This window comes from Protomyctophum parallelum (assembly GCF_964188405.1).
Source record: "Protomyctophum parallelum genome assembly, chromosome: 14".
In the NCBI taxonomy this organism is placed as follows: domain Eukaryota; kingdom Metazoa; phylum Chordata; class Actinopteri; order Myctophiformes; family Myctophidae; genus Protomyctophum; species Protomyctophum parallelum.
This window is the reverse complement of record NC_139709.1, coordinates 44,612,086-44,633,494: the sequence shown is the minus strand read 5'-3', so window position 1 is coordinate 44,633,494 and position 21,409 is coordinate 44,612,086. Positions and strand designations below refer to the sequence as shown.

The window sequence follows — 21,409 nt, the reverse complement described above, 5'->3', positions numbered from 1 at the left end:
CCAAAGGCGTCAAAAGCAACAGATCCACAAGCTCGACACGAGCTCGACACAATCTGCTGCTCTGATGCCTTTGTGTGACACTGTAGGATGGTCAAGCAGGGCGTTAATTTACGAAGAAACACAAAAGAATACGGAGATAAGAGCTGTGAATTACCCAGCCAGCTGGTGTGATGTCCCACTGACGAGCTGTCGAGCTGAAATCGGCTGTCTCCAGAATCGTTACTTTTCAGTTAGTGAAAAAAGAAAGTTGAGTTACAAGGTTTCTTTCTGCCCGACACCAATAATATAATAAGTCACATGCAGAGATAAAGGTGGTTTACTTACAGTTGGCTGCTTGTAATGGGAAAGGGAGTATTTTCTAGTCCCCGAGGGGAAGGAAATTACTTTTACTGTCTGCTCAGTCCACTGTGATGAGGAGAGCACGGGGGGAGCTGTTAGGGGTTAAGTATGTCGCTCAGGGACACTTGGGCTTGTAGACTTTGAGGCCCGACCTGGTGACCTCCTGATTCCCAGACCGCCTCTCTCTCTCTCTCTACTCACTCAGCTATACCGCTGCCCTAATCCTGCTGATCTATGATCTATATGAGCTAATGATACGCAGGCATTATTGGCTTAATAATGTGGCAAAAAAAAACTATCCCTGAACTATCCCTATAGATGGGTTGGGTGATCCACAGGGGTCCTTCATGAGGGTATAATGAGTGGCCAGCCAAAATGGCCCTTTATGTGTCCCTGTGTCCCTTTTATATGGAGTTCTGTGTCAGGCATGGCCAAATATGGCATTGTGATGTCAGAACAGGCCAGCTCCAGGAGCCCGGTCCAGAGCCCGGCCAGAGGCCTTTTGTGGTGTTTCCGGACAGGCGTGGATCCGAACGACTCGACACCAGGTACTGCACTCCCCGTGGGGCTGTGGAACGCGTGTGTCGAATTTGAAGTCGGTGGGGCGAACGGTTCTCTAGTTACGTGCATTACAGACGTACAGACCTGACAGACGTACAGAGATGTGGTGCATCAGATGGAAAAGTCAGTTGGAAAGGCAGTCAGTCTATCGGTCACTTTGTCAGTTGGTCAGGCGGGACGTTATCTGTCTGAGTCTGAAAATCAAATCAGTCTTGTATTTACAGTACGTACCCAGCATCATGCAGTTAGTCGAATCAATCAAACTATTGCTTGTTTTGTCAGTCAGTTGCATATATCTTGTTAGGTTTATCACACAGTGTTCTGTGATAATAAAAAAAAAACATATTTGGGGAATATAAGAGCAGGGAGTTTGGCGTAAGAAAATAACTGCTCTTCAGTTTCAATTGCTGGTCTTCCAGGAGGGCTATAGCTGTCGATAAGAGAGCCATCCGCTGTCAGTACCTCCTAGTAGCTGATGCAGGACAATGTAAGCATCACTGATCTCTTATTGACATGGGGCTCAGACTCCTGCATGCCTCCTCTTGGGTCTTAAGGTAATACCAAAATCCTCAGAGACACTTGAGACCAGAGAGAGAGAGAGAGAGAGAGAGAGATACACGCATGCACGCACACACACATGCACACCGAGATAGAGGATAGAGTGGATCTGCTAAAGTGAAATATTGTCAGTCATTACCACAGCTGCCAATATAGCACAATAATTAATACAGGGTCTGGTACAGAGAACAAATGATTGCTTTTCAACGTGGGACACCTCTCTTCAGACGTGGATTAATCTTATTGACTCGTCCCGTTCAGCCCATGCATTCATTCTCTTAAAGACCCTGCGAAGGAGATTCAGTGATTTGTTTCTAAACGTGTTATCGATGTTAAATAAGTCATGGATGAGTAAACAGTCTGAGAACTTTGTTTTACTGAATGGTGGAGTGAGAAAGAATGGGTGATCAGAACAAACACACTGCCATGCACTTACACCAAAATACAGGTACACAAACCTCTCATCTCCATGCGGCATGCAAAAGCATCAAAAGTAGCACAAAAACAAGTTTCCACGTAAACGACACAATAAACATGCTTACTCCTGTGCCCAGGTGCAACCTGGGAAATTAATTTGCATAGCAAACTTCAGCACATACTGCATGCCTCCAGCGTTCAGAGAAGACAGAACAAACACAGTACTGATAGTTTTTGCCCCGCTATTTTGAAAAACAGAGATTCAAATCTTTTGGATCCAATTTTTTATTAAATCCAATTCAATGCATAGGGGCTTTTTTGGGGGGCATGAGAAAACATACATTTACGTTGCCAAAGTTCAGTGATTCTCAAATATCCTCTTTTTCCAGGAGCCCTCCTTTTGAAATGGAAAAAAGTTTGAGAGTTTGAGAAGTATATCTATCGTGCAGCACCAGCAAGGGACTGGATGTGCACAACCTCCCTTCTCTAATCACTAAAATAGCTCAGAGACCCTCCCATGGCCTGGTGGGGACACGTGGCCATTGGGTCATCCATGTTGTTTTATGTGGCCGACTGTCCCTCTTTATTGGAGCCAGGCCTGTGTTAACGAGGCCATTATCTCACTGGCCATAGGGTTGAATGCTCGGAACACACACACACACACACACAAACGCACGCACGCATGCATGCACAGGAATCAAAGAAACGTGCTAAATGTATAGGAACATGACTCAGTCACTGAAAATGAATCACATCTAGATGTAGGGCACATGTGCAGTACTGTATGTGCAAGTGAATACGGTTATACAATACGTACATGCATACACACTGTACATACGAAGACACCTACGTAGTATGCACGCACACACACATACATTACACACACTTACACAGGGACATTAATGCTGTACTTATGCATACATGCATACACATAAACCCAGGCTATATATATGTACCAAGGTCACGTAAAAATACATACTTTAACACACGCAACACACCAGCACGGAGATATGCTATGGAAAAACACACGTACGCACGCAAAGCACAGACAAACACTATGGGTTGTTCAGTCATTTATGTTACGCAAGCATGCATGGGCATACATACAAATTATACTTTTTTATGCGTATACATCATTGTCTCCACCAGGCCGAAGGCATGGGGGGAGAGTATGTTTTGCACTCCGTCCGTCCGCGTGTGTGTCCGTGTGTCCGTGTGTGTGTCCGTGAACAGCTAATCTCGGCCACCGTTAACCCGGTCGATGCCATATTTTGCACACACACTCCCTGGATGCCAACCATGAACCTCTGCCCCAAACTTTCCAGAGCGGCCTGTTATAGCGCCACCAGGAGGCCGCTTTGTGCAAAACAAGTTTTTGCACAGTACACCTACAGATTTTGTCCAAACATCACGCAAATTGGTACACAGTCTCTCTAGAGCCATTCAACGAAACCGGTCTTTCAGATTTCTCAAACTCCATCCTGATTGGCTTCCAAAGTTCACAGGAGTGCTCAGTTTCAAACAAAATGCTGCAAATCATGAACACATCGCGTGATTACCGTGAAATTGTGCACCCACATTCCCACTAGGCCGAGGACGAAATGCCACATGAACAATTTCAACTCAGCCTCAAGGTGGCGCTATAACTGGACGAAAAGTGTTTTTACCTCTAACTGCACGGATCTGTGGATAACTTTGTATGCCAACTCCCTAGAGGCCAAGGAAAAACCTTTGCCTGGAATTTTTCACATCTGCTCTTTATAGCGCCACTAGGAGGAGGCCGACATATGTAAAACACATTTTCTATTATTACTCCTTCAGATTTTATCCAAATTTCACGCAAATCGGTACACATGATCTCCATAGTCATGTGATCAAGACAGGTTTGTTTGATTTCTCATATTCCATCATGATTGGCCACGATTGGCTCCTACAGTTTTCAGGAGTAGCCCCCTTTGTACAAATCGCCACAGCTCCTCAACGCAGCGTCCGATTGCGATGAAACTGTGCACGCATATTCCCACTAGGCTGAGGAAGAAATCCTGGTGGAGACCTGTGCCCAGAAGGGCACTTTTTCTAGTTTCTGTAATTAATTCCTCTCTTGCCTAAAAGAAGTGCAGTGGCTCTGTGCCATGTTTTCAGTCTATATCATCATCATGTAGACTCTAAGTGGTACTATAAGCCATAGAGTAGATATACCGTACTGTATCTGTGCACTACAAATAGTGGACAGATGTGTAATGTGATGTCCACCGAAATATTCATATTTATTTAAATGGTGTCTAATTGTGTGCATTTGTCTTAAATTAATTTAATTTGTATTCCAAAGTGTATTACAACATTGAGATTACTGTTGTAGGGAACCTCTGTTACTGTTCTGTTGCAGTCTTTTTTCTTTTTCATTTTTTTTAATTAGTGCACAATACGCTTATATCAAGTCACAATGCTTGTAGACCTGGACTCCCTAAGGGTCTGTGTATAGCCCTGTACATATACGCACACATCTGCACACACATGCACACATTTGCATACACGCACGCACATGCACATGCACATGCACATGCACATGCACATGCACATGCACATGCACATGCACATGCACATACTCCAAATCTTGCAAAGATAAAGTGTGGTGATCAATTATTATTATGTAGTGAGCAATGACAAATCTCCTCTGAATCTCACTGAACTCCAGCTCACTGTGTGTGTGTGTGTGTGTGTGTGTGTGTGTGTGTGTGTGTGTGTGTGTGTGTGTGTGTGCGTGTGTGCGTGTGTGCGTGTGTGCGTGTGTGCGTGCGTGCGTGCGTGCGTGCGTGCGTGCGTGTGCGTGCGTGTGTGTGTATGCCTGAGAGAGGGCATATAAGGACACAACAGCAACAGGCACATGTGACTTTACAGGAAAGATGTTTGAATTGATCTCTCTATATCTCAACTCTCTAATTCAATTCTAAAGGCTTTACTGGCTCGACTGTAGGATTAACCACATGAACCCTGAATATTGCGGGTCTCCAAGCTCCCAGTGTGTTGTGTTGTGTTGTGATGCGTTGTGAGCTTGAAAAGAGATTTTGGCGCAGAGGGTGGAAAGCTCATTATGTCTTGTTATTACTTTTGCAGGCCGTTCCTTATCACCTGACTGAGTGTACCCGGTAGGACGTAGCGTGTGGAAGGAACACATTATTCCAACCTGTTCCTTTCCCCTCCATCAGGCGCATATGTAGAGACCAAGACTATTGGTCTCTGTCAATTGATCCTTTTGACACCCGCTACAAAACCTCAACTTTTTTTCAGCGCTACAATAATGTGTCAATCAATGATATGTTTTTTGTTTCACCATTTCCACTCTCTCCACACAAGAGAGAGAGAGGATTTGACAGAACGACAGACCCATGTACAGAACAGTACATACAGTGCAGCCTGGTTGACAGACAGAATAATGGATGGAGCCCATGCAGCAGAATGATGTTCAACATTATCTTGAACTCCATGCACTCACATAGTCATGTAGACTACACTGTGCAGCCCCACAGACAGACAGCCTCGTCAAATGACTTAATAAAGGTATCCAGAGAGTAGCCACACATCATGAACGGTGCTGTTAGGATCCGACTGAAAATCACTTCTGTGTGTGTGTGTGTGTGTGTGTGTGTGTGTGTGTGTGTGTGTGTGTGTGTGTGTGTGTGCGTGCACTGTGTGTGTGTGTGTGTGTGTGTGTGTGTGTGTGTGTGTGTGTGTGTGTGTGTGTGTGTGTGTGTGTGCACGCGCGCGCGTGCGCTCGCATGTTTGTTTTGGGGCTGGGGGCTTAAGAGAGCCGCACTTCAGTTAGATATCTATTTGCCTCAATCAAATCAGTGTTTTGTCATGCGAAATGTCTGAATCATAAGTCCTTGACGAGACCAGAGGGTTCTGCCGAGGGTCTTCACGCACGCACGCATGCGCTCGCACACACACACACACACATGCGCGTGCACGCACACGCCACACACATGCACACGCATGCGCACACTTGACGAAAACACAGACAAAGCAATGCATCCCATATACCCAAATGCACCCAATGACATGTACACACTTGCAGTCACTGAGGTGGACTGCACACACACGTGCACGATTCATACACAGGCACACACAGTAATGACCTCCATATATTAACCCATTCTGAACAGGCACCCATTTTGGTGTTGGCATCATGTTATGCTTTAGCTATTTAAAAATAGCAGATCTACAAGCTCATATCGCGCCACCGAGTGGCGCGATACGAGCTTGTAGGTCTGCTATTTTTGAAAAATCGAAGAGCGACTGACATTTCTAGAATCTGATCTCAGGTCAGAATGGGTTCATCAGACCAGTGTATGTCCGGCGGAAACCTCGTATGAATCTGATCTCAGGTCAGAATGGGTTAAGCCTATACAACTCCACAACTACAGTATGTCTCCCCCTGGTTTCTGGTTAATTCTCCCTCTATGTCATGCTGACATGCGCGCACACACACACACACACACACACACACACACACACACACACACACACACACACACACACACACACACACACACAGAGCAGTGAACTCTGTAAGCACCGTTCTCCTCTTATTATTGCAATAATATTTTTTACTGGCCATCCAATTTAGAATAGCTATAAAAAGAACATCCACATTCACTGCCCGGTAATAGAAACATCCACTTTTTCATGTTTCATTATTTCATACATTATTTGCTTTTCTATATTTTTATTTTTATAAAACCCCATGATGTTCTTATACCTTTCATAGCTAGACTGATGATGTCTCAACTGTGGTATTTACAGTATCACAGGAGGTAATTTGTGTAATAATCATTTACTGCTGTGGGTCTCAAAGTGGGGTCACTGCAAGGGTCAGGCTCAGGGTTCCTTTTACGTATACTACTGTACGAGACCCTTTTACCCTTCAGGGCCTTTCAAACGAGAAGCGAGGAACGCACACGTTGTGGCCTTTATCAACGACAGGTCTGCTACAGGTCTTCTAAAGAGGTCTTCTCTAGATACAAAGCTACAGTCTACCATTCATTTTCATTGGACGCGCAGCGGCATGAAGATACAGTACAAAATGACACGCAACGTACGTTTGTGTGACATTTGAAAGCTACAGTCCTAAGTTGAGCTGGCTTCAACTACAAAGATACAAAATGGTGTCGTTTAAACATTTAATTTCACCTTCTCTCTTCACACAATTCCTGCTTGTAATGAGTGGGAAAACTAATTATTTCGGTCAGCCAGTTCCATGTTCTTTTTAATCCCAGCCAGGGGCTTTATATTTTCCTTTATGTCTCTCCCACACTGTCTCCCTCTCAGCTTTTCCTACTGTCTATCTCTCCTATAATGTCTCTCCTACACTGTCTCCCTCTCAGCTATTCCTGCTGTCTGTCTCTCCTATAATGTCTCTCCTACACTGTCTCCCTCTCAGCTATTCCTGCTGTCTGTCTCTCCTATAATGTCTCTCCCACACTGTCTCCCTCTCAGATTTTCCTGCTGTCTCTCTCTCTCCTATAATGTCTCTCCTACACTGTCTCCCTCTCAGATATTCCTGCTGTCTCTCTCTCTCCTATAATGTCTCTCCTACACTGTCTCCCTCTCAGATTTTCCTGCTGTCTGTCTCTCCTATAATGTCTCTCCTACACTGTCTCCCTCTCAGATTTTCCTGCTGTCTCTCTCTCTCCTATAATGTCTCTCCTACACTGTCTCCCTCTCAGCTATTCCTGCTGTCTGTCTCCTATAGTGTCTCTTCTACACTGTCTCCCTCTCAGATTTTCCTGCTGTCTCTCTCTCTCCTATAATGTCTCTCCTACACTGTCTCCCTCTCAGCTTTCCAACCCTTTTGTCTTGCTCTTGCTTGTCAAGAGGAGAAGCCAGGCTGAACGCATGTCTGTGAATCCATGTATGTGACACAAATGGACCTATATCTGGTTTAAAATAACATAAATACAAATTTAAATTAAAATCTCTAAATGAACACAGGCTAAACGGGTAAATTGAAGTGAATTAAAGGTCCACGCATACTCCAGTTTCAGATGATAACCTACTCACCTTTTAGGTGATGTTGGTTAGTATAAAAACAGAGATATGTGTCGGGGTGAGCGTTGAGTGACGCCATGCAGTTTTCCAACCACTGTGGTGCCGTTGAGTAGCTTATCACCTAATTGACAAACGGCCGTCTTCCTTTCGCAGACACCTCCTCGTGCTCGGAAGGCGAGGACCCTGGGGGTGACGACGGGGAGGGCGGAGGAGGCGAGGACGGAGGTGGAGGAGGAGACGAGGAGGAGGAGGAGGAGGGCTGCGGCGGGGAGGAGGAGCGAGACGGCCTGGCCTCCAGCCTGGACGGCAGCGTGCACGTGGAGCGCTGGATCAACCGCGCCATCCGTGGTGGAGGAGGAACCTCGTCCACCGCCACCACCACCACCACCTCCTCCACCGCCTCCTCCTCTTCCTCCTCGTCCTCCTCCATCAGGAGCGGCGGCAGCAGTGGCGCGGTGGCCGGTGGGGCCGGGCGGAGGCTGGCGGACGTCCTGGCTCACCACCACCTCCACCATCACCACCATCATCATCACCAGCAGCAGCATCAGCACCGAATCCCCCATCATCACCACCACCACCACCACAAGACAGGTGAGCAGCATGCATGGGGGGGACTGTCTGTTGGCCACAAGATGGGGTTTGCTGTTTGTGATTGTTTAACAATCCTTTAAGAGCCAATTTCACACTGGTAGCTTAACCCATTCTGACCTGAGATCAGATTCATACGAGGTTTTCCGCCGGACACACACTGGTCTGATGAACCCATTCTGACCTGAGATCAGATTCTAAAAATGTCAGTCGTTCTTCGATTTTTACAAAAATAGCAGACCTACAAGCTCGTATCGCGCCACTCGGTGGCGCGATATGAGCTTGTAGATCTGCTATTTTTAAATAGATAAAGCATAACATGATGCTAACACCAAAATGGGTGCCCGTTCAGAATGGGTTAAAACAAACCCGACTGTTAAGACACAATGTGAAAGTGCGGTCTCGGCACTCACGTGTGAAAATGTACACCCTCAAACTTTCAGATGCAGCTTTCCTCCCACTGTGAAGGAAGAAGGCTGAAAGATGTTTGCTGTGATCTCTCCCCCTTGAATTGTGTACTCCTTTGTTTTTCTGTACGCAAAAACAGAGATTCTCAAACCAGTTGTCCTCATAACCTCGCCTCCAGTCGCTGCCATTGGTTGTGATACGCACAACCAATGGCACTCTCGTGCCGTGGTCACAGCATACATACAATATAAAACACAGTAAAGTACAGTATTTGACGTCACATAACCCAAATCCCAGCATCATTTATCTCTATACCAGTAGTTCTCAGCCACTTGAGTAGTGTGGTGGTGTTTATCGGCAGAAACACATGGCGCTCTCACTGTATTTTGGTGTTTTGCCTGTTTGTTTTGGTAGATATTTTTGGGCTTCCAAAACAAACAGTCAGCAATGTGTTTGTGCAGGTAACACCACCACACTATGCTCTAGACTAGTGACTGCTGCTAATACAGGGAAATGATGGGTAAAAACACGTGTTTATTGTTTTGTTGCACTAGCGAGTGGCATTCCTCTGACATTTCTCTCTAAAGACGTCTCCTGACACTCCCGACTCCTGTTGCCGCAGTGTCTTCCAACATGTTTCCTATTTGTCTTATGAACAGAACACCACCATCGGTTCCAATCGTGGGTTGTAAATATGGGAATACATGTTCAACTGTATGAGACTCAGTGGTTAGTACTGCTTAAGGATGCTGTGGTTGGTTGTTGTGATTATCTCTGTATTAGTGTGTGTACAAGGAGAGGAAGTGATATTTGCTATCTTTCAAGAGAGTCTCTGAATTTAGCTTGTGTATGCTGGGTAGGTATCTTTTCCTAATGTTGAGTTTTGTCCTTTAAGTGTGCAGATACTATACTCTCTTCCACACCATAGAATTTTCAGTACTCATTATTTCTTATATTGTATGTTGGCGAGTTGCATTGTGTGTGCACGTGCAGGATATCTGTGTGTGTGTGTGTGTGTGTGTGTGTGTGTGTGTGTGTGTGTGTGTGTGTGTGTGTGTGTGTGTGTGTGTGTGTGTGTGTGTGTGTGTGTGTGTGTGTGTGTGTGTGTGTGTGTGTGTGTGTGTGTGTGTGTGTGTGTGTGTGTGTGTGTGTGTGAGTGAGTGTGAGAGAGAGACGTGTGTTCATAAGCCCTCACTGTCCCTTCTTTCACCTCTACATACTGTATCTCCCATCCCCTTTTCAGCTCCTCTCTTTCAGACTACAAATAAGTACTGACCTCTCCTTCTCTGGTTATAGTGGTTTAAGCTCTGAGTGTTGGTGTTCATGCTAAGGGGCCTCACTGTATGTCTACCGGGCACCTCCTTTTTTGCTAACAGCATAATGAAGATGTTTGCCAGTACGCGTTGTCGCTACAAAGTACACACGTAACTCAAGTCCAATACATACTCCTTCCGATGTCGGAAACATCTTCCGGTTCGGAAAGGCTTCCCGAACTACAGTTCCGCGAGTCAGGACATCTGGAGGTGCACGGCTTCCCGAGGAAAAGTCCTGAGACCACCTTTTCCGAAGCTCGGGAATAACGTCAGTTTGTGGTAATATCGCCTTCCATTTCCGAAAGCAAAGTTTGGACGTCAAAAGGAGTATGCATTGTGCGCCTAAGACCATGAGGGCGCGAGTTTCCCGGTGGACATGCAGTTTAACGTCCAGGTCTTTCATTCCCTGTGCTATACATGCAGGGCCTTTGTCCCACCCCTCTGTAAGGAGGAGGGAGAACGGAAACAACTGGGTGACACGCCGGTCCGGTGAGTTCAGGCTGGACCACGGCTGGCGGCGTGCTGAATGGAAGGGTCAGTATGGTGCTATCCCCGTGCTGCCTGTCTGCGGCACGTATCTGGGATGCCACATTCTCCCCTATTGGTTTCACTGAACTCCTGACCCAGTTCCCTCTGTTGCTCTTTATGTTGCTGGTCTTACTGTAAGAGCTATGCTAATTATAGCAGCAACTGATCTCGCGGTTAAAACTTGGACCGAAGAAATATGACTCTAACCCATTGCCAGTGGTGGACAGTAACTTAGTACGTTTACTTGAGTAGCCAACTGTACTTAAGTAAATCTATCTGTAGTTTACTTGAGTATTTGTATTTTGGGATACTTTCATCCCACTACATTCCACAGACAAGTAGTTCTCACTCGACTACATTTCTAGGAAGGGGAAAAGGTTCATTATGAATGAACAACTTAAGCCACATTTCAAATATGATGAAAATAGCGTAGGTGTCACCCAAGGACAAATTTGACTGAGCAACTTTCACTTGTAGTTGCAGTATCTCGTCTGTCGGGTGGAAACCTCATACCAGTACGTCCAAAACTGTTACTTTTCAGGATTCAAATTAAAAGGCATCAAAAGATTTACAAGCTCAATCTGCCACTTTTAATACTTTCACATGATGCTGTAGTATGATCAAGTAGGGCGTTAATTTAGGAAAAATCACAAAAAGATAGTGGTGAATATGGAGATACATGGTTTCTGTGCGGCAGCGACAATCTATATTTTGACTCAAGTAGTATGTGGAGTTGTGGACTTTGTCCACCACTGGCCAGGGTTAGCACTGGCTACTAGCGTTAGAGTGCATGATGAAAAGAAAAGGCTGGTGCTTTCATGCTTTGCAGAATGCAAATTGTTGATGACTGATGAGGTGTTCTCACTTATCAACAACGCTTTCCAAGGCAGGCTGGATCGCTCCCCGTAGAGCTGCTCATTCACCCTCAAGGTTACAGCATGGCTTTTATTTATTTACTGAGCCGCTGAGTATAATCACTTTTAGAAATGCTTCACTTCTTCGAGGCCAGAACATCCGAATGGGAATGACTCCGCATTCCCATTCGGATGTTCTGGCTGACAAATGAAGGGTTATGCCGTTGTTGTCACAGAAAGCCTGCTGACTCGAATCTCTCACATACATCAGAGTTGAGTCAAACATCTGTTGGTGTTGCATAACGAAAGGTCATCGTTGGAAGTAAAGTGAAGTGGGAACTTTGGGTGGCGTCGCGGCTGCCATTCGGGGTAAATCACCTTCCCCCGTTCTAAAAGGCAACTTGAAGTCCACCTCTGCCCCAGACCGCTAAAACACTTCCCTACTTGACACATGAAAAGGGACATGCTCCATCAGGCTAATTCACTGAAGTGGCTCTATTCATTTCACCTCCTTGAGAGAATACCGAAAGAGGCGGAAAGAAAACGCCTTGGCAGAGAACAATGAGCAACGTTCAAGAGAAAGAGAGAGACAAAATTAAGGGTTTTAGTCGTGAACATTCATCAGCGTCACATGAGAAATAGCTCCACCATTATACATAGAACTAGTCTGGAAATTCTCCCAAGCTCAGTGCAATTAAGACCTGGACCTGGGCCCTTGGGATTTCACTGCAGCTTAGGTGATTCGACTATTTTTGGTGCGCGACACCGGTCTCTCTGTATAGCTATCCCCTGGCCTGGAATAATTAACCTCCACTGAGCAATTATGGGTCGGCGGCTTAAGGGGTGCAGCCAAGAGGTGCCGTGGCCGCCATTCATCAGGTGTCTCTTCAGAAAGGGGGTTGGTTTTGTGCCTCTCGAGTTATGAACGAGATGAGGTCATGGATTAAGTGATTTAGTTGGCTGAGAATGAAGATAACTGACGAGACCACATCAGCACTGGAAAGAGATACTCAATGCAGTTATCTGTCTTTGTCTAATGGTCCATGTGCCTCCTGCACTTCCAAACTCGCCGTAACTACTTGGATAGTAGCAGTTCTATGTAAGACAAGGCATAGTAGTAGTAATTATATCTACCAACAGAAATCTTTCTAAATCACCAGTTTGCACACGGCAGTGATTCTGTAGATCTTACTTTAATCACTTAAAGCCTATACGTTCTCAATATGACAAATAGCGAACATAGCAAATCTCCAAGTTCACAACTTCATGCTTTGTGACACGTGAGTATTTTGTTCAGCATCTGGCCAGGGCGTGCATGTGTTTGGTCCGACGTACTAACAGTCCTCTACAGTCCTGAGTCTGGCACCCTACCCAAAACCTAACCAAAACCTAACCCTAAACCTAACTTCACAGGAAGCCACGGGTTAGTTAGGCTAATGAGAGATGCTGCACCAACACCACTCTATAAGTCTAGGCTATAGGCCACTCAAGCCTTGTGACCTTGACCCATTTGAAATAATAAGACAATCACTAGCGGAGGTCCTGATCCTACCCCCGACTCAGCTGCCAAGTGTGATTCCAATCGGATTACGACTAAAAGTTATCACTGTGACAGACAGACAGAAAGACAGACAGCTGTAAGAAGGCTTACAGATAGATTTAAGAAAAGGTACGCAGCCAGACATGGCCCTGATGAAGCAGATTTCATCCTCGGTTTTGGAGACTAAAAGTCAAACTGTGAATCTGGGCGATGCGAGACTGGGCTGCTCCATTGAATCACACCTGTATTCCAGCTCTCCTCTAGCCTTCTTAGAGCGGATATTGATTAGCTTTAAAGGAGAGCATTGCAGTGAGTTGAAGACACTGACAAAGCAGTATGTTTCTAAGATATATCCCCAGGCTGTGCCTTTTATCACATCACACATTGTGCTGTTAACTCTCTGCTGTCTCTGTGGGTGTTAAAGGGCTGCATTGCAGATTTGAACCAGAACCTGGTTCTTCTTCAACATATCTTCATATAATTGGCCCTCACTAATGTTCATAATAAAATACTACACATTTTTCCTACTCAGTCTGTGTCCAGTTCAGAAACCCGTCCACCAGTGACATCGTTGATGGGGAATCCAAGCTAATAGAAACTGCAGGTTTTCTATTCCTGAAAATGTGCAATACTTTTTAAGTTTTGTTTAAAAAAAGAACAGTGATGGGATTCGGGAGCTGGAAAGCACCCATTCTCTGAATGTCTCCAGGATTCTGACATTAAACAGAATCTTTTCCCCCCCTTCATGTCTTTATTCCAGCCAACCCATTCCCATTTCTTAACCACACGATGAACCCTAGCATACCAACAGTAATCTGGGGTGAACATTCTCTGAAAAAGCTTTTGTACGGGGGGCATTGTATAGACTATAGACATAGGGCCCTGGTTACAGAAGGAAACTCTGCTTTGCAAAGCAGAGTTCCCTTCTGTAATGTGTGTTCTTCTTTCCGTCTGGCAGAGGTGTCTGTGTCCTTGAACTGGATCGTACACTAACTATACTCTCTGCTAGATCCTCTGGTTTAGGGATGGATACGTTTCCAGTCAGTCTCATCCCTGACAAAGCAGTTCTCTTATCTTTTCTTCTGAGCTATTCCTCGAGCCATAACGTGGATTTATCCATCCCTGAATTGGTTTCTGTATCGCTGTGCGCTCTCCGCTAGACCTATTGATATTCCACCCGGTTTCCTCAGCCGTGAAGGAGACATTTATCATCCACCCTCGGCTTTGGGATCATACCTCCCTGTCACAAATCATCATAAATACATTCTGATGAGGTCATCTGGCACATGCACGCCCACACACACACACACACACACACAGTCACACACACACACACACACACACACACACACACACACACACACGCACACGTGGACAGGGACAGGGACAAGGATGGACAGATCGCTACAGGTTAGGTAGTCAAAGTTGCACACACATTACACAGGCAGGCATAGGGAGAGATGGACTGATATACATGGAGACACACACACACACACACACAAACACACACTCACACACACCTGCTGCAGGCGTACATCATCATTACATGCTTGGTGTATACAAAGAAAGGCACACACCCACGCACGCATGCACGAGCGCAGCACTCCGTTTGCTGTAGTAATTAGCAGGGCTGTGCTGTGTGCCCTGCAGGATTGATATGCAGCCAACGTCTGGAATAGCAGCCTCTCTGTTTAGTCCCTCTGGTTCTGCTTCAGAGTAGCACTGAGAAATACATCTCTCTGTCTGGCTCTCTCTCTGTCTCACTCTCTCTCTGTCTCAATCTCTCTCTATCTCTATCTCTTTTCCCTGAGAGGAGACAAATGAGACGGAGCAAGGCATCTGGTATAGGCAAAGTGATTTCAATATTCATAAGAGAGATTAATGTGATTTAATGTGAGAAAAGGAGAAATAGACACAAAGAGACCAAATGAGCGCCTGATCTAAAACGAGTGGATGAAATTGACAGAGAGACGAGAGGCGTTGTGAGTGATGCTGGCATTAGCACAGCCTTTTGTTGTGAGGTAGACACTCTGGTGTCTGGGCTTTTCTTCTTGGCTTTTGATTATCACACAAATACATGTATAATTCAGTAGTCCCTCTAGCCGCTCTTGTAACAAGGATCATAATAGGTGAATGAAGTCCTCTATGTTGCCTTTCTCTAACGTATTCACTTCATGCATGGGCTCTAGTTTGAGGTGCGAATGATATCCGCCAGCGCTGCACACAGCACTGAGTGGAACCAGTACAGCTGGTGCTAACTGAATAAACGTTTTATCCAAGGACCTCCAAATATACTAGTATGTAAATCACAACGCGTCACATTGCAAGTTGCAACATGTTGTGAGCTTGTAGATCGGCTATTATCGGTGAACCATTTAGTGTATGGGGGAGAGATGGAGCGGACCATGAGTACAGAGGCTAATCGAACCTGCACATTGTCACTGTCAGTTTCAATATTCTTGACTCAACCACATCAGTTTCTTCTCATGATACGATTTCTGCTGGCTGGACATTTCATTAAAAATAGAAAAATTGAAGCCGGTGTGTCTTATTCCATCTTAACTTGTGAGATTAGAGGTCCCAGATTGGAGGGACTGTCCCACAAGAGAGATGTCAAAGGTTCATTGTCCACTGTATAAGTGTGACCATAAATATAAATTGTGTGTATGGGCAAGCAAGGTCTTTATAATACACTATTGTGATATTGCCTTTGAAGTCATATCACACTACAGTCAGTCTGTCTAAAGTACATATAGTTGCGTGCCAATATGTTGCGTGCCAGAAACATTGAGCTTGTATATTGTCTATTTCCGGCACCACTACAGTAAGTATAAATGAAACATAAAGCCATGTGTCCCATACAGTAGGTGTGCTCAAGTCAGGTCAAGTTAAATCCCACGCATTATGATGATGATGATGCTCTGTGTTAGAGCAGATAAAGGTAATGCCTCGTCGTGCCCACTGCCTGGTGTTTCATTGTAAATGTAAATGGCTGTGTGTGTGTGTGTGTGTGTGTGTGTGTGTGTGTGGTTCTGTCCTCCGGCTGAGTGCTACAGTGGTCATAGGTGCTCCACGCTACTTCTGCCAAGGGCCCGTGACCGAAGCACAGTTTATGCGGGATGCAGGTGTGTCTCAACAACAGATTGTTGGAACAGGAAGTATAAGTAAATAATAAGTAAATTATAAATTAATAAATACATTAAAAGTATTGCTACTGCCACCGGGAGAGTGCTTGAGGTATAGTCGAGGTGCCTGCACTGCCTCGCTGGAACAGGATCTGAAGGTCCGGAAGGGCACTTGCCTGGAATGCCTTATATGGGAATAGTTCAGTGATTATGCGCGGTTGTTGTCACAGAATCCCAAGGCACACCTGGATTTGGCACACTGTTTGGGAACCGCTGGTCTAACTGGTACTCCAGTTTCGTTATGTTATCATGGGGTCTGGAATCTCAAACAGCTCGCTGTAGTCTGGTCAAATCTCTGAACTGAAGGGAGTCAGTGGGCTAGTGCTGCAGGAGACGGAGTGTAATTGCTGGTGGTGGTGGAATGGGCTCTATGCAGTATGCACACAGAATAACTCTTACTACTTCCGGGCCGTTTCCCTACTTCCTTCACAGGTGTTACCGAGGATACTAATTAAGGCTCTGTTCCATTTAGTGTTTCAAATTTCAATTTCAAGGACCTCAATGAAAGTGTACTCTTTGGTGTCCATTTGGTTCCATTTGTACACACTCAGAGTTACAGACCCGTACGGGGCTATTTGGAACCCACTCAAGGATACTTTGAGACCCACTGGTGTAGCGGAGTGTTTCAGTGAGCCAACATGCACAATAGCAGCACCCTGACTCTATTTGACCAGAATGGAACAGAGCCTTCATTAGTATCACAACTGTGAAGGATGTAGGGAAGGGGCCCAAGTTCTTTCCAAAATGGCATGTGTGCATAGAGCCCATTGGGGAGTTTACTAGCCTCGTTCCCAGCCTTACTCATCTCCAAAGAAGAAATAAAGCTTGGTCGCGATCTGAGGCAGAGAGTGTTCTGCCGGAAGTGTACTTCTGTTAAACCACTCAAGCGGCTAGGTCTTTTACAAATGTTGTTTCTGTGTTGAACTCCAAGTGAAAGCCATGCAACATTCCCTGTTTAAAAACAGTAGGCATATACCGGTACTTCCCATTCTAAATGAAGCATTAATTGGGCTGCTGTCTGTTTTCTCCTGGTCTGCAGCACTCAGTGAATTGGTATCTTTATATTTCTTCATTTGACAAATTGTAACCTGCTCAAACTAAATCAGTGAGATGTCGTTGAAAGAGGTAAACCGACCAATGTTATTTGATAACGATGTAAGCCAAGATTTTGCCATAAAACATGGTCCAGCGACATCAGACTTGATTTCAAAAGAGCGTCTCACAATTTAAATGTGAACTGCATGCGTGTAGCTTTAGTTAAGAACAACATGGACATGTGTTGTTCCCTGTGCGCTATACAATCCTAAGAACATAAACAAACTGTGTTTTTTAACCACTTACTCAAGCCTTTATGATTGGCATAGAACTAATGTTCTACGCCAATCAGACAAATTGAAACACCTGTGTTGGTCCCCAACATGGCAGGTGTAGGTCCGGCACTACATTTGAAACTCATGAATACGGATATACTTAAGTTGAAGTGGTTAACACACCATGCTGCTCTCCTGTTCTAAAACATTTGTTTTGTTTATATGAGTTAGATATACATTTCATAAAAACAAATGTATAGTATATTCTGATCAAATGATATGTAATGATATGAAATAAAGATTTGCCTCTCTGGGACAGTCTGAATTCTAGCTCATACATACACACTGTGTACGTATGGGCTATAAGTGGATGTATGTGTATTTATGTACTGTATACAGTATATGCATAATATATAGGTGTAATCTTATATAATACATAATTTACTGTTTATATATTACATAACACATCTTGGATAATGAACCCATTATATTCCAATAGAAGTGCTAGAAGTATTATATAATCTACATGTATAATCTTCAATAATTATGATGATTATTCTTTGATTATTTTTAAATAATAATGATATTAGCCTATGTGAGAACATACTATTGCATGATAATAATGATACTAGTAATAATGTTATTAATATTGTTATTGTTGTTATTATATCGTCTCTGTCAGGTAGAAACCTCATATGTCCAAAATACTTTTCAGGATTAAAATTCAAAAGTAGCAAAAGTAGCAGATTGTGCCGCATTTCGAGCTTGCAGATCTGCTACTTTTGATGCTTAGTAGCCTATGTTTGACACTGTAGTTTGATCAAGTAGTGCGTTCATTTACGGGGGGAAAACACACAAAAAGTTTGAATATGGAGATAAGAGGTTTCTCCCTGTCAGCAGTCCATTTGTGTGTGTGTGTGTTTAACTAACTTGTGACTGTCTCTCTCCTCTCCACCTTCACACCACCATCAGAGAACCACTCCGCTGCCCCTCCTGACGTCACCGGTTACACCAACAACTCCAGCACCTCGGCCCCTGAGGGCCTCCAGGGGGACCGGCCGCCCGGTGGCACCGTGACCCACCGACAGACCCCCAAATATGGAAATGCCGAGCTGATGGAGACAGGCGACGGTGAGTTAGAGCGTGTGTGTGTGTGCGGGAAATTTCGTGCACTGTACCCGGGAATCCCGGATCCCGGCATTAAACCCTACTCCAGAGGGCCACTATATTTTAACACTTACTCCAGAGGGCCACTATATTTTAACACTTACTCCAGAGGGCCACTATATTTTAACACTTACTCCAGAGGGCCACTATACTTCCACACTCACTCCAAAGGGCCACTATACTTACACACTCACTCCAGAGGGCCACATTGCATAATAGTCTCTTTCTAATGCCAGGTTCTTATTGGTATGTGAGCAACGTTGTGGACAACCTGACAGCTCAGAATGGAACAACAAGTCAAAGAAACATTTTGACCCAAAACCACATAGTGATAAAAAGAGCATCATCAATCGTGTAAAACGAACAATCATTAAAACACAGAGTGATAAAAAGAGCATCATCAATCATTTAAAACCAACAATCATTAAAACACAATCCTACCTGAATGAGTCTGGACTGGACTGACTGACTGACTGACTGACTGACTGACTGACTGTAAACTGACTGACTGACTGACATAGGGACACACACAGCCCTTTATTGGAGTGGTGTGCACTCTTGAACGTCTGCTGCTGCCAGTCTTGTGACAAAGCCTGTGTTCGAAGCCGTAGCGGTCTTGCTCCAGCCTACATTGTGGAACTTTTAGATGAATATCTCAGCTCCAGGTCACTGGAAACTGACAGTCAGTTGTATCCACTCATTCCACTGTCCATAGTGTAGCACAGTAAGGACGGGTGACCGTGCCTTTGCTGCATTGGCACCGAAGTTGTGGAACAAACTCCCTTTCAGGATTAAACCTGCCCCTCGCGCTAGGGGAAGACATGCTAAAGACGTGTGTGTGTGTGTGTGTGTGTGTGTGTGTCAGAACAGCATGAGTCACACGGATGCTAGATGGAAAACTCCTGTTGTTGTGTAATGTTTATTTTTTTTGTGTTTTAAAGTCTCTCTCTCTCTCTCTCTCTCTCAGAAGTGTGTCGGGTCTGTCTGGTTGTTGTTCATCTCCCTCAGGCTCATCATCTGCGCTGTTGAACATAACGGTTATGTCACTGCGTCCGCTATGCGCACGCTTTCCATGAGAGACTTAAGCTTTGGAGTCACATGAAAGGGCGAGTGACGCCGAAAAGGCGATGAATCACATCCAGCATAATGTCTTACACATGTGTTCTTTAGTCGGTCTGGTGCAGTGTTGTGAATGACACATCGTGTCATAGTACAAGAACGAAAGAAAGAAGAGATAGTAGCAGAGTATATTGACCGTAAGGAGATTTGGAGAGGAAGGAAGTTGGAGAGTTCACGTGTCAGACTTCATGTACTGTATGACATATTGTTATCTAGAAAACAACAGGTCTGTGAGTGAATACCCATATATTACTTTTTTTTTTAACATTTTCGGGCCGGGTAGGGTGTAAATGTGTGCTAATTTGTAAGGTCAGGCAGGGCCTCGGGCCAGCCCAGTTAGGGCTGGACCTTAATTTTCGGGCCTGTTGAGAACTCTAGTTTCCACTGCCAGGCGCGGCTGCGCTAATGACTTTGGGGCGGGCCCGTTTAGAGTTTGAATGGACAGGTATCAGTCAAAAGGGAGACATCGAAGAGGAAGGACGGGTGGGGATGGATCAACATATGGAAATGTCAGAACAGGTCAGCTCCGTATATGGAGATCTAAGGGTTTGATGAGGTCAGATCAACGTGGTGTCCGTGAGGTCAGATGTAAGAGTTGCTGGCCGGCTCCATATATGCAGATCTAGGTGATGATCCAGTCTTCTCCGTGTATCTAGTCCAGGGTTTGATGAGGTCAGTGTCATGATGGAGATGGCCATATATGGAGCGTGTCACGAGGTGTGACTGACGGACTGACTGACATGAAGTGTTAAGGTGTGTCAGGTTTTCATAGTAACCTGCGACCTACGGTCACAATGACCTCAGTGCGGTGTCGTCATGTATGACATACCTAGGACTTCAGTGCCGTGACGTCAGTCATCTTGATATTTGGACAATGTTTCAGTCCCATCAGACCTCCGCTGATTTGGGTATAAAATTAAAGTTATTAAAGATGTTCATCAACACCTGTGAATCATTTGTGTGTATGAGGTGGTGCTATAGCAACTTTCGGCGACAGAACTTGACTTTTCACCTCTTTATCCACTCGTTATCATTTAACACTGTCGCCATGGATATCTGCAACACAACACCCTCTGAAGCATCCTGGAGGGAGGGGCAGGCAGGCAGAAATACGTTTTACTCGCGTTCGCCGGGGCTCTTCTGTCGCAACTTAAATCAAACACGCCTGAAATGTTATTAATGCAGAGGTCTCATCTCATATGCTTCTTTTCTTTGGTGTCGTTGCTTTCATCTTTATCGCTCATCAAAATATGACATTTTCAGTGGTAAGTGAAATATATTCTTTTCCTTCCTTGCTACAGTTTCACCTGCTGCGTTAATTGGTTGTTGCCTGCCTTTACCTCACATTCATCCCGAAGAGCCCAGCGTGTGTTGATCATATCATTTCATCACGGATTTAAAATACATGGCACCACGTTAGTGTCTCAGCGATGAGGACACAGCAGGGGGCTGTGGAAGTGTGCGTGTGTGAACT

At 44.9% G+C, this 21,409-nt stretch overlaps 1 protein-coding gene across 1 annotated transcript in view; it reads left to right on the top strand.

Annotated features, from left to right (window-relative positions):
• The window catches only part of LOC310870913 (disco-interacting protein 2 homolog C-like), a 256,194-nt gene that overhangs the window by 153,120 nt on the left and 81,665 nt on the right, over window positions 1-21,409 (top strand). Inside the window, 3 exon segments of the mRNA XM_083782282.1 lie at window positions 8,077-8,514; window positions 16,211-16,279; window positions 18,622-18,780. Of these exon segments, the coding sequence (XP_083638408.1) occupies window positions 8,077-8,514; window positions 16,211-16,279; window positions 18,622-18,780 (666 nt within the window).